The 12,537-nt window shown below is 54.3% G+C and overlaps 1 protein-coding gene across 3 annotated transcripts in view; it reads right to left on the bottom strand.

Annotated features, from left to right (window-relative positions):
- The window catches only part of MYO7A (myosin VIIA), an 87,068-nt gene that overhangs the window by 23,021 nt on the left and 51,510 nt on the right, over positions 1-12,537 (bottom strand). For all 3 annotated transcript variants that reach the window (XM_025356411.1, XM_025356412.1, XM_025356413.1), the window contains exons 21-30: positions 11,845-12,063; positions 11,305-11,412; positions 10,226-10,435; positions 9,699-9,902; positions 9,253-9,429; positions 8,699-8,788; positions 7,123-7,250; positions 2,336-2,462; positions 1,668-1,787; positions 920-1,093 (exon numbers count right to left, since the gene is read on the bottom strand). In XM_025356411.1, the coding sequence (XP_025212196.1) occupies positions 920-1,093; positions 1,668-1,787; positions 2,336-2,462; positions 7,123-7,250; positions 8,699-8,788; positions 9,253-9,429; positions 9,699-9,902; positions 10,226-10,435; positions 11,305-11,412; positions 11,845-12,063 (1,557 nt within the window). The remainder of the gene's footprint in view (positions 1-919; positions 1,094-1,667; positions 1,788-2,335; positions 2,463-7,122; positions 7,251-8,698; positions 8,789-9,252; positions 9,430-9,698; positions 9,903-10,225; positions 10,436-11,304; positions 11,413-11,844; positions 12,064-12,537) is intronic.

The raw sequence follows: 12,537 nt of genomic DNA, 5'->3' as shown, positions 1-12,537 counted from the left end.
CTAGTAGAAGTGGGAAACTGAACAGAGAGTACCTGGAAACACAGGAGCATCGGTGAGAAAAATCCAGGCAAACTGTGTCCAGCAACATGGTACCTCCCCTGGGCTTGTGGGCGGGGGCCCCTCTGCTGAGCATGATGTTGCTGGGGGTGGAGGCAAAATCACCCAAGCCCCAGGTCCCGCTCAGCCGAGGAGGCTCTAGCCTTCAAGGTGAGTCTGTGGGCTGTTCACACCCCGGCTGCTTGAGGGCAAGTGTGAAGGAACTCCTGTTTGCTAAGGAGTTTCTCCATCAGACGCCATAGCAACCTGAGAGGGAATTCCATTCCCATCTGCACGCAAGGGCTGCGCAGCCCTCCCCTCAGCCTGTGCCATGCTCTTCCTTCAGCACCAGGAGAGGATTCACCGGGCCTGGGGACACAGGACTGAGGACATCCTACTGCTGGGTTTTCCCTTGGGTGCCGAAGAGCTCTGTTTTTTTTTTTTTCTTTTGAGACAGAGTCTCACTCTGTTGCCCAGGCTGGAGTGCGGTGGCATGATCTCAGCTCACCACAACCTCCGCCTCCTGGGTTCAAGCGATTCTCCTGCCTCAGCCTCTTGAGTAGCTGGGATTACAGGTGTGTGCCACCATGTCCCGCTAATTTTTGGGTTTTTTTAGTAAAGACGAGGCTTCACTACGTTGGCCAGGCTGGTCTTGAACTCCTGACTTTGTGATCCGACCGCCTCAGCCTCCCAAAGTACTGGGATTACAGGCATGAACAACAGCACCTGGCCGAGTTCTCAGCAGTCCTAACGAGTCAGGCAGAGCCGATTAGCACCGGCTCAGGGAAACCGAGGTGCTCAAGGGTGAGTAGCCCCAGCCAGTAGGTGGCAGCACTGGCAGCCTGGAGTGGGGCCAGGAGGAGGTGCTTCTGGGCGGCCATACCTTGTCAAACAGGGCAATGTAGAGGGAGAACCCGAAGCGGTCCTTGAGAGAGATCTTATCGGCCAGCGCATTGCAGAGCTCCTTGGCCGTGGTTGCCGAGTCTGTCAGCAGGGTCTTGGTGGTCCCGTCCATGAATGTCACGGGCAGCATGATTGGCTTCTTGGACTTGGTGGCCTGGAAGTGCCCCAGGAGGGTTTGTGGAGTCCCTTCCCTTCAGACCGGCTCGCCCCTCTGGACTTTGGCTCTCTGCTTTCTGTGGGGTTGGAGCTGCCCCGGCGCCCCAGGCCTCAGCACCTCACTGGGACACTGCTTGTCCCCGTCACAGGTGTCTAGGGAGCCCTGCTGTGCACCCCACCCCAGTGGACCTTTAGGACCCCTGAGTCAGGGCCTGGGGCTGGGAGTTCAGGCGCTGCCACAGGCCCGGGGTCTCTGCTATCACTTCATATAACCTTCACCATGTGGCAGGTAAAGGCATTGAGACACAGAGGGAATCTCCTTTGCCCAAGTTGTCTTGATCATAAGGCCAGCAAATGGAGTCCCTCATCCTTTGGGGGCTTTTCTGTTCCGATGGGCCTGGGGTTCCAGAACTTGAGGGTAGGTGCTTGAGGAACCACAGAGTCTCAAAGTGGGGAATGTTTCTGGGGCACTCGAGTGCACTGGACACACACACACGCACTCACACACGCATACACACAGGCACACACACTTGTGCACATGCACACAAGCACGTGCACACACACGCACAAACCTGCAGCTCCAGCCAGCTGGGTGGCTGTGTCCGTGTCCCATTGACAAAGGTCCTCCTCAGACGCTCCTCACAGTATGGGGCGTAGCCCGGCGGGCCCCCGTGGATGAAGTTCCTCAGGTACTGCAGCCAGAGCACCCGCTGAGGCGGCCCCACTGCAGCCCTGCGCCTCCCCATGTGAGTAGTGAGGGCAGCCGCCAGGCCCTCCCCAGCACTCCTCCAGGCCAGGCTGCTTTCCGTGGCTTCCCTACTCTCTCAGATCCAACGCCTATTTCCAGTCACGTCTGTGGCCTCCCCCACCTCCCCCTAGCTCAGCCTAGCGGCTCCTCCTCACACCCCTTCACAGCACCAGCCAGTTGAGTTGGTCCTGCCGTGACCTGCTTCACTCTGACCCCAGCACCCAGGGCCTGCCCCAAGGCGAGGGTGCAGAGGGCCTGGGACACGCTCCTGTCACACTCAGCCCCTCCTAAGTAGAATGGGGCTGAGGGGAGTGTGGGGCAAAGCGGTGGCTGTCTAAGGGGAGGAGGTGCCAGAAAGATGGGGCTCAGTGGGGGGTGGCCAGGTGGGCCTTGTGACCAGGCCCTTTGGAGTCTCTGACTATTGCTCTCCCCGCAGTGCTGGGACAGGGCCCAGCTCCCCTTCCCGCTCCAGGAGGCCAGGCACCTTCCTACCTTGACAAACTTCTCGGAGGGGGCGAAACAGCCCACGCAGAGAGACACGAGAATCCAGCCCCGGGCATAGCTGCTCTTGGAGGGGTTGTGGGTCAGCTGCTTGCTGATCTGGCAGTAGATCTCATCCCTGGGCAGGCAGCAGGGACGGGGAATCACCCAGAGGAACAGCCCCGGTCCCCACCTCCTCCCAGCAGCCGGTGGGACACGACACAGCTGTCCTCTCCAACTTGCCAAGACCACCCAGGAGGAGGCAGAGTGAGGCTGGGTGGCAGGGCTGAGCCAAGGGCTGGGGTCTGGCTTTGGAGACAGAATCATCAGGCATAAAGCACCTCCCCAACCCCAATCCAGTTCCCACAGCCAGGGCCCCACCCTCCAGGGTGGTGCGTATCCTGCTCTGGGCTCAGCAGCCACAGCCACAGGTGACCATGCTAATGAGAAGCACAGTCCCAACCTCTGCCTCCTTCCTAACCAGCTGGTGACTGAGGCAGGTGAGTTCACCTCTCTGATCCCAGCCCATAGTCACGGCAGCAGGTGCAACTTCTACCCCTGGCAACGGACAAAGCAGAAACAGGAAAAGCGTCCTGGGGTGTCACTGGGGGATGGAATGAGTAGGGACTTTGTCTCTGGTATGTTTCTGTAATGTTTGAATATTTAAGGGGCCATGTATGACTTTTGTAATGGGATGAAAACAATTAAGGTAATTTTTTGGTGTTCATTTTAAAGGAATCCTTACAAGATTGCTGTGAAGACAAATGAGCCAAGGCTTATGATGCACCTAGCACAGTGCCAGACACAGTGAACCCCTCACAAATGCCAGCTGCAATTATTGCTGTCCTTGTTCTTGGGAATGGTTCTTCTCCTCTGCAACCTGGGTGCTCTAAGACTGCAGCCTGCCTGTTCAAGGGCAGAACCCCTGACGATGCAGTGACCGCCAGGGGGCACCCACTGCTGCTCTTCTCTCCCAAAGGACAGGGCTGGGATTACCTAATTCAGTGGCTCAACAGTTTTGAGAGTTTATCATTTCAAAGTAAATTCTGAAGTTACTCATTTTTTTATCATGATAAATGAGAACATTTATAACACACACAACCTGCTCACTGTCTAGATCCCAATTATCTCATAAAACAAAGGTAATTTTAAATTTCCAAATAGTAGGAAGGGCAAAGTCTCAGAGCAGTCCTTTAACGAAAACAAGTTTTGCTTTAGAAACATCCCTCCTGTTCCCACCTTGCCACAGACTAGTGAAACATTATCACCTGCAGCTAGGAGTCTCCATTCACTTTACAGATGGGGAGACAGAGCCTGAGAATAGGGAGGGATTCACCGTGTGAGGCCCCTCAAGGAGTTGACACCCCAGCCTTTGGACTCTTGGTTCAGAGCTCCTGGCACTGTGTTTTCTAGAAGTGTCAGCTTTAGGTATGATGGTGAGATAATTTGGAGGCAAATTCTTGCCCCTGAGACACACCTGCAGCAGCTGCTTTTCCTCCTGTTGGCGGGTGGCCCTGGGCAGTGTGGCCACCCCGGTGAGGTAGTGACTAGGCTTGGGGAGATAAAAACGGGGGCCTGATAGGAGGCAGGAGGCCTAGTGACCCCTGGGCAAGTCTCTTCCCTACTCTGGACCTCAGTTTCCCATCAGGAAAGTGGGGCTTGGTCCCTGCCTCGTCCTGCTGTCCTCCCAACCAGCACGCACACATTCATGGCATCAGCTCTCCCGACAGACCTGTCCTGTGCAGAGACTGTTCTCAGAAAAGTCCTAGCCCTGCTCTCATCAGCTGACTTAATTTTTTTGGTGGCTCCTGGTAACTCCTGGGTCTTCCTTTCAACTCCCCAAAACCCCAGGGACCTGGGTAAAGGCCTCTCCTGGCCCTGTGAGGAAGGAGGTACTTGCAGGATGCCCAGGCATGTGGCCCATAGTAACCCTGACCATGGGCCTGGGGTGGGTGACTCGAGGTGAGCTGGCGGCAGGGGGGTTAAAGCAGGAAATGCATGTTGGATGATGATGATCAAAGCTACCATCTACAGGGCGCTTACTATGCTCCAGGTCTGGTGCTACACACTTTTCATAGCTTTATCTTCCCACAAGCCTGTGTATGAGGTAGCTGCTGCAGGCACACCTCATTTTACTGTACTTCACTCTATCACACTTTGCAGACATTGCATTTTTTACAAATTGGTTTACAAGGACCCTGCATGGAGCAAGTCTACCAGCATCATTTCTCCAACAGCACGTGCTCACTTCGCGTTTCTGTCACATTTTGGCAATTCTAGAAATATCTCAAACTTTATTATTATATTTGCTGTGGTGATCTGTGATCAGTAATCTTTAATGTTACTAATGTGGTTGTTTTGTGCACCGTGAATCGTGCCCATAGAAGATGGCAAACCTAATTGATAAATGTTAGATGTGTTCTGACTGCTCTACCCACCAGCCATTCCCCCATCTCTCTCCCTCTCCTCAGGCCTCCTGATTCCCTGAGACACATTCATATTGAAATTAGGCCAATTAATAACCCCACGATGAACTGTAAGTGTTCAAGTGAAAGGAAGCTCACACATTTTTCACTTTTAATCAAAAGCTAGAAATGATTAGAGAGTAAAGCATGTTGAAAGCCGAGGTAGACCAAAAGCTGGGCCTCTTGTGCCACGTAGTTAACCAACTTGTGAATGCAAAGGAATAGTTCCTAAAGGACATCAGAAATGCTGAATACACAAATGATAGGAAAGTGAAACAGCCTTATTTGCTGATATGGAGAAAATTTTAGGGGTCTGGATAAATCAAACCAGCCACAACATTCCCTTAAGCCAAAGCCTAATCTAGAGGAAGGCTCTCTCTTCAATTCTCTGAAGGCTGAGAGAGGTGAGGAAGTTGCAGAAGCTAAGTTGGAAGCTCACAGAGATCGCCTCATGAGGTTTAAAGCAAGAAGCTGTCTCCAAAATGTAGAAGTGCAGGGTGAAGCAACAAGTGCTGATGGAGAAGCTGCAACAAGTTTTCCAGAAGGTCTAGCTAAAATCACTGATGAAGGTGATTACACTCAACAACAGATCTTCCATGGAGATGAACCAGCCTTCTATCGGAAAAAGATGTCATTTAGGACTTTCATAGCTAGAGAGAAATCAATGGCTGGCTTCAAGGCTTCAAAAGACAAGCTGAATCTCCTGTCAGGAGCTAATGCACTGCTGACTTTCCATTGAAGCCAATGCTCAGTGGCCATTCCAAAAATCCTAGGGCCCTTAAAAATGATGTACAAGGGGCTGGGCACAGGGGCTCATGCCTGAAATCCCAGCACTTTGGGAGGCTGAGGCGGGTGGATCACAGGGTCAGGAGTTCCAGACCAGCCTGGCCAACACAGTGAAACCTCGTCTCTACTAAAAATACAAAAATTAGCCAGATGTGGTGGCAAGTGCCTATAGTCCCAGCTACTTGGGAGGCTGAGGCAGGAGAATTGCTTGAACCCAGGAGGTGGAGGTTGCAGTGAGCCTAGATCACGCCACTGCACTCCAGCCTGGGCAACAGAGTGAGATTGTCTCTAAACAAAACAAAACAAAAACAAACAAACAAACAAAAAGAATGATGTACAAGGAGATGAATGTTATTTTCATGCCTGCTAATGCAACATCCATTCTGCAACCTATGGATCAAGGAGTAATTTTGGCTTTCAAGTCTTATTTAAGAAATACATTTGATAAGACTATTGTTGCCATAGATAGTGATTCCTCTGGTGGATCTGGGCAAAATCAATGAAAAAGCTTCTGGAAAGTATTCACTATTCTCGATGCCATTCAGAACATTCATGATGCATGGAAGGAGGTCAAATTATTAACATGATAGGAGTTTAGAAGAAGTGGATTCCAACCTTCATGAATGACTGAGGGGCTCAAGACTTCAAGAGGAAGTAACTGCAGATGTGGTGGAAATAAATAGCAAGAAAACTAGAATGAGAAGTGGGGCCTGAGGATGGGACTGAGTTGCTGCCATGTCATGATCAAATTTCAGTGGATGAGGAGTTGCCTCTTATGGATGAGCAAAGAAAGTGGTTTCTTGAGATGGAATCTACTGTGAAGATGCTGTGAACATTGTTGAAATGATAACAAGGGATTTAGAATATTGCATCAACTTGATAAAGCAGCAACAGGGTTTGAGAGGACTGACTCCAATTTTGAAAGAAGTTCTACTGTGGGTAAAATGCTGTCAAACAACATTGCATGCTACAGAGAAATTTTGTGAGAAAGAACAGTCCATTCATGCAGCAAATCTCACTGTTGTCTTATCTTAATAAATTGCCACAGCCACCCTAACCTTCAGCAACCACCACTCTGATCAGTCAGCAGCCATCAACATCAAGGCAAGACCCTCCAGCAAATAGATGCAACTTTCAGATGACCATTAGCATTTTCGGCATTATTTTCTAATCAAGGTGTCTACATTTTTTAGACATAATGCTATTTCATACTTCATAGACTATAGTACAGTATAAATATGACCTTTATATGCACTGGGAAGCCAAAATATTTGTGCTGCTCTCTTTATTGTGATATTTATTTCTGTGGCCTTCAACTGAACCTGCAGTATCTCCAAGGGATGCCTGTTTTATGATTCCCCCTTTACAGACAAGGAATCAGAGGCTTAGAGAGATGAAATAACTCCACCAAGGTCCTAACTCCACCAATTAGCTCCCAGCAAAGCCAAACCCAGGCCTGCTTGCTTTATCTCTTGCTAAGTTGACAGAGGCACCACTCAGCCATCAAAAGACTTTCAGGCCCCGGTGCCCCCGCCTCCCGGCACTGACCGGAGAGCTGGCCGCAGGATGCCATTGCCGATGATGAAGTGCAGCTTCTCCAGGTTGGAGGTGGGCCGGTCCTCCAGCATGCTGTTGCCCTGGACCGTGGACTCCCCGTCATGCAGCCTCTTGGTCACCTGGGCCAGAGGGAGAGGACAGGGAAGGTGAAGTCAGGGGCATTCCCCTGCCAGCCAGGGCACCAGCACCCGAAGCTGCCTGCTCCCCAGAAAGCAGAATCTAAGGAGTGAGCAGAAGAACTGGGCTCCCCAGCACTGTCATTACCCCTGCCACGTGCACAGCAGATGCTGGGCCAATAACTGGCCCACACAGCTGGGGCACACTGGCCTGGTGCCACCCACTTCTGGGGACAGAGCTCCTCTGCCGTCTCCTCGATACCCTGCACCCCACCCCCCACCCCAGGGAGGTCCTCTCAGCCAGGACAGGGACCTGATCTTCTGACTCCAAGCAGGACCCCTATCTCTCTGGGGTGGCCCCCCCACATAACTGTGGGTTCTGGAGTATACCCCAGGTTCCAACCACCAGTCACCATCACCCTGTCACCAACACCCTTAGCCCCGATGTGACCAGGCTCACACTGGTTCTTATGAGATGTTTCTCCTCTCTCATCCCACACAGCCCACAGCACAAGCCCTGGGCTCTGCCCAGAGGAGGTAGGGTGAGTGAGAGGTGAGCGGCAGGAGTGGGTGGTACAGACAGGGAGCACCATGGAAGGCCCTCGTGTCTACCGAACACCCTCGGCTGCCATTTCCACCTTCTTCCCAGGACCCCACAGAGTGGGCGTTTCCTTCCTTGGGTCCCTTGAATATTAAGCGGCAGAGAAGGTATTCAAATCTGAGGCCACACACGTGCAAGGTTGGATTTGTGCCTCAGGTGGGGACAGGACAAGGGCAGAGGTAAAGTGGGAGCCCCTGACCCTGCCGTGGAGGAGCTGGGGAGGCTTCCTGGAGGAGGTGATCCCAGGCAGAGAAAGGAGGAGTTTCAGGCAGAGGGACTGGCATGTGCAAATGTGGGGATGGGGGCCTGGCCCCCAAGGCTGTGAATGCCTTGGTTTGTGTCTGCCTCTCCAATGCATCCTCCCCTGCCACACACACACCAGCCTGGACAACCCCAGAGCACAAGGGCTGGGAGAGTGCCCAGAAAAGGCAAGGTGACTGAAGAATGAATTCAAATAAATTAATCCCGTTCATGCTCCATGAGCACTCTTGTTCCACAGAAAGCTCCCACGCTTCAAAGGTCCTTGGACCAAGTGCCTCGGGTCTGCACCCTGGCTGGAAGTGTGTTCCCTCTCACCTGTGCTGCTACCAGCCTCCCCTGCTCAGTGCCCTCTGCCAGGAAGCCCTTCCCCACCCCAGCCTAAGATCCCACCCTCTTCCGACAGTCCTGTCTGCCTGATCGCCCACCAACCCACCCATGCTGTCCTGTCCCTGGCCAGCCAAGACCCCTGAGGACAGACAGTGTCCACTCCTGCTCCTGCTCCCATGGGCCCCCAGCTTAGCTGTGCTCCAGCCTACCCCACCTAAGGCAGCCACCTGTGGGCTGCCAGACCCCCAGTGTCTGCCCTCACCTCCTCTGTGAGCTTGGACTTCTTTTTCAGAGTCAAATGCACCAGCTTGTGTCTCACACTGCTCCTCTTCTGGCCCTCAGGGAGCTGGGCCTGCAGGACCAGCAGGGATCAGGGTCAAGTGGCTGAGCAGAAAGCAATGATGAGACCCCCAACAGCAAGACTTTGTGGGGAACCATCTCGCTTCCACGTGAGGCTTACAGGGTGCCCCCCACACTGGCACCCTCTACCTGCTCACCCTACCCTTGCACCCCCACCAGCCAACTGGCAGTCAGGAAAACAGACTCAGAAAAACACAGTATGGGAGCTGGCTCCAACTGCAAAGCCCCCGTCTGCTCTGCTGTGAGGCCCCTCAGTTACGGTCAGCACTTCACAGTTTATTAAAGTTTCACATATTTGTTCCCACAAGTAGACAAAGGAGGGTGGCAGGCAGGGGTCGGTGAGGCAGAGATGAATTATAGGATCCTTTTTCTGTGGAGGAGCCCAAGGCTGGCGATGCCAGCAACCCTCCCTGTAGGCCTGGGAGGGACATCAGCCAGAGGGCACCTTGGCCTCACCTCACCCTCGCCCTGCAGGGCCTGCAGCTCCCTCTTGTACGTCTTCTTGCCCAGGGTCTCGTAAATCTTGGTCATCACAGGGATCTTCTCGCTGCCGTCACTCATGGCTGTGTGGTACTTGGGCTCCGGGAGGTCCCCCATGAAGCGGAGGATGGTGATCCAGACCGCCAGGGCTGCCTGGGGCAGAGCGTGCATGTCAGAGGCCAGAGCAGAGGACATTGCTAAAGCTGTCAGAATGACCTGGTGGTTTGGGGAGAGGGCTGGAGACACCCCCTCCTGCATGGTGAACCCTTAGGCTAGGTGCCACAGTGAAGACTATAGTCAGACCTGGTCCCTGGCCCCCAGGGACCCACCACCCTCATCACCTATGGCCACCAGCAGCAGCAGAGTCCACAGCACCAGCCCTGGCCCCACCCAGCAGTGACCTAGTGGCAGGCAGGCCTCACCAGCTGGTCACCCTCGTCATCATGGTAGAGCAGTGGCTGTTTGAGTGGCCGCCGGGTGTAGGAGTGCGTGGTTGTCCCCTGGAAGTAGGTGGCAGCAAACTTGGCAAATTTATACTCAGAGAGGTCCTCCTCATCCTCGTCAGGCAGGGGCAGGGCTGCATCCAGGTCCTCCTCCACCATCTCCCTCCGCCCTCGCTCCAGGTCCTGAAGGAGACAAGAGGTATGTCCTGGAGTCCCAGCTACTTGGGAAGCTCAGGCAGGAGGATCACCTGAGCCCAGAAGTTCAAGTCTGCAGTGAGCTATGATCACACCACTGCACTCCAGCCTGAGCAACAGGGTGAGACCCCATCTCAAAAAAAAAGAAAAAAAAACCTGAGAACGGCCTTGGAGAGGGACAGGACCCAGTTCATCCCGGCTACCCACTGCTCAGAGGGGCTGGGCGGGCTTTAAGGCCAAGGGCACAGGAGGAGGGAGGATCAGCCCAAGTGGTGTGGGGGCCTCTGGAGCCCCTGTCCCCAGCCTGGTACCTCAAAGCCACTAGGTGCCTGGCCCTCCTGGCCTGGCAGGCCACCTGAAGTCCCCAGGAAGCCAAACATCTTGTCCACCATGTCTGAGTGATTGACGGGCTCGTGGCGGGCCCTTTCCATCTGCTCTAGGAGCTCCTTCTTCCGCCGAGCAGCCTCCTTCTCCTTCAGTTCCCGCTCGGCGTCCTCACGAGCCAGCTGGGCCAGGCGTTCCTGGGCAATTGGGGTGACACAGAAGACACAGGGTCAGCCCCGGTGCCACAGCCTCAGGGAACAAGCTCTCCCTGGGAAGCCCCTGCAGCAGCCAGGGCCTCGGTCCCCACCTCCTGACCGCCGGGGAGAATGGAGCCTCCGACTTCCCCACCTCTGGGCCACTCAGAGGCCTCTCAACAGGCCAAACAGCAATCTGCCCATCCTTCAGGGTTCTCAGGGAGCCACCTCCTCCAGCAGCCTGCTCCATGGGGGCCACACCAACCCAGACACCCCACGGCCATTGGCTCGAGGCTCTAGACCAGTGCCGCCCAATAGAAATACAATGTGAGCCACCCATGCGGCAGCCATGTTTTAAAAAGCAAAAAGGAATAGGTGGGATTAGTCGTAGTAATATATTTTATTTAACTCAATATTTTCCAAATATTATCTTAGCATATAATCCATATTACAAAAATAATACTGAGATATTTTATATTCATTTTTTCCCCACCAAGTCTTCAAAATCTAGTGTGTACTTCACAATTACAGCACTGTGTCATTCGGATGGACCATACTGCAAGTGTTTGGTTGCCACTGTGGCTGGTGGCTCTCTACCGGGCAGCAGGGCACCCTCGTGCCGTCAGCTGGCTTGGGCTTTTATCAGGGTGTTCTCTCCCAGCTAGAAAGGGGCTGCTGAGGGCCTGGGTCTCTTCCTCTGGAGCCACCACAGCCCTCGGTCCTTTTGCATGGCACAGGACCAGGTGCCCAGTGAGAGCTCAGGCAACGCTGGCCGAGTGGGTCTAGTGCAGCCACTCTGAAGGGTGGAAGGAAGGCTGCGGTGCCAGGTGACATGAGCAGCCAGACAAGGCGCCTGGAGGCTCTTGGCTCACCTGATGCTTGCGCTCCGCCTCCTCCTTGGCCTTCTTGGCACTCATCTCCTTCCGGAGCTTCTCTTCCTCTGCCAGCCGCATTTTCTCAGCCTCGAGGCGCCGCAGGTACTGAGGGAAGGGGGCATCCAGGGGGCATGGAAATGTGTGTAGCTGTTGTTGCAGGGATTCCTGCCAGCTCCACCCACCCGACTCTGAGTTCTAGAACTGGGCATGACTTTGCCAAATAATTTGGCAGATAGGACAAGTGAGGTAACCAAGAAATTCTCTAGGTTACCCAGCGGGTTGGAGGCACCACTGATCCTAAAGCCCGGCCAGATCTGCCTCGGTCTCTCAGAGATTCCCAAGAGTGACTGAGGTCCCAGCCCTGCCCTTGGCCAGGAGGATGGAAATGAGGGTATGGTCCCAGGTTTGTGCACTCCTCAGAGCAGGCATAACCACAGGTCCACCCCATAGGTCCCGCTTCCTGGCCAACATGCGTGGACACTCCCCACCCAGGGGTCAGAGGTCTGCTGATTGGCTGCTACGGACTTGCTCCCTCACCTCAGCCCTGAGGCGTTGGTGCAGCCTGCGGGCGATCATGCCCCGGGCATAGGCCTGCACGGTAAGCACAGCCCAGAGGCGGTGGCGAAAGGCCTTGCGCACCAGATAAGCGCGGCAGCGGGCCTGGAACTGGATGATGCGCTGGCGGGCCAGGCGGTACTGCTGGTGCAGCTTCCGGGAGCGGTGTAGAGCCTGCAGCCGCAGGAAGCCCAGACGCATCTGCAAGGACAGCCACCCCGTGCTCAGAGCCTGCTGTCCCATTCTAGACTGACCCTGCCTGCAGAAGCTTCCACGGCACCGGCCTCCACTCTCAGACAGGCACCCCCAGAAGGCATGGCCCCGTCTCCTCTCAGATTAGGGCCCCCCCATCGTTAGAAAGTTCTGTTTCCTCTCAGACAACATATTTTTAGGTGACCTTGACTATCCCTGAGTTGGGCCCCCCTGAGAGAATCCTAGATCAGGAGCTGCAACCAACCAGTCTGCTTCCCATCCAGCCCCGACAAGCCCTAAGCCCAGCTGCTGCACAGAGGTCCATGTGACCCAGCCACTCCCAGCCCCATCTGAGATCTCTCATAATCCCAGAGTGCTCCCAACACCCAAAAACACTCCAGAAGGAGAACAATACACATTGCTGGCCAGTTGGAAGAAGCCACAAGAGCCAGATCCAGACTTCGGGCTGGAGGAATGGTAGTG

This window comes from Theropithecus gelada, chromosome 14 (genome assembly GCF_003255815.1).
Source record: "Theropithecus gelada isolate Dixy chromosome 14, Tgel_1.0, whole genome shotgun sequence".
NCBI classification, from domain to species: Eukaryota; Metazoa; Chordata; class Mammalia; order Primates; family Cercopithecidae; genus Theropithecus; species Theropithecus gelada.
Note: the sequence above shows the minus strand (reverse complement) of the source record. Positions and strands in the feature narration are given on the sequence as shown.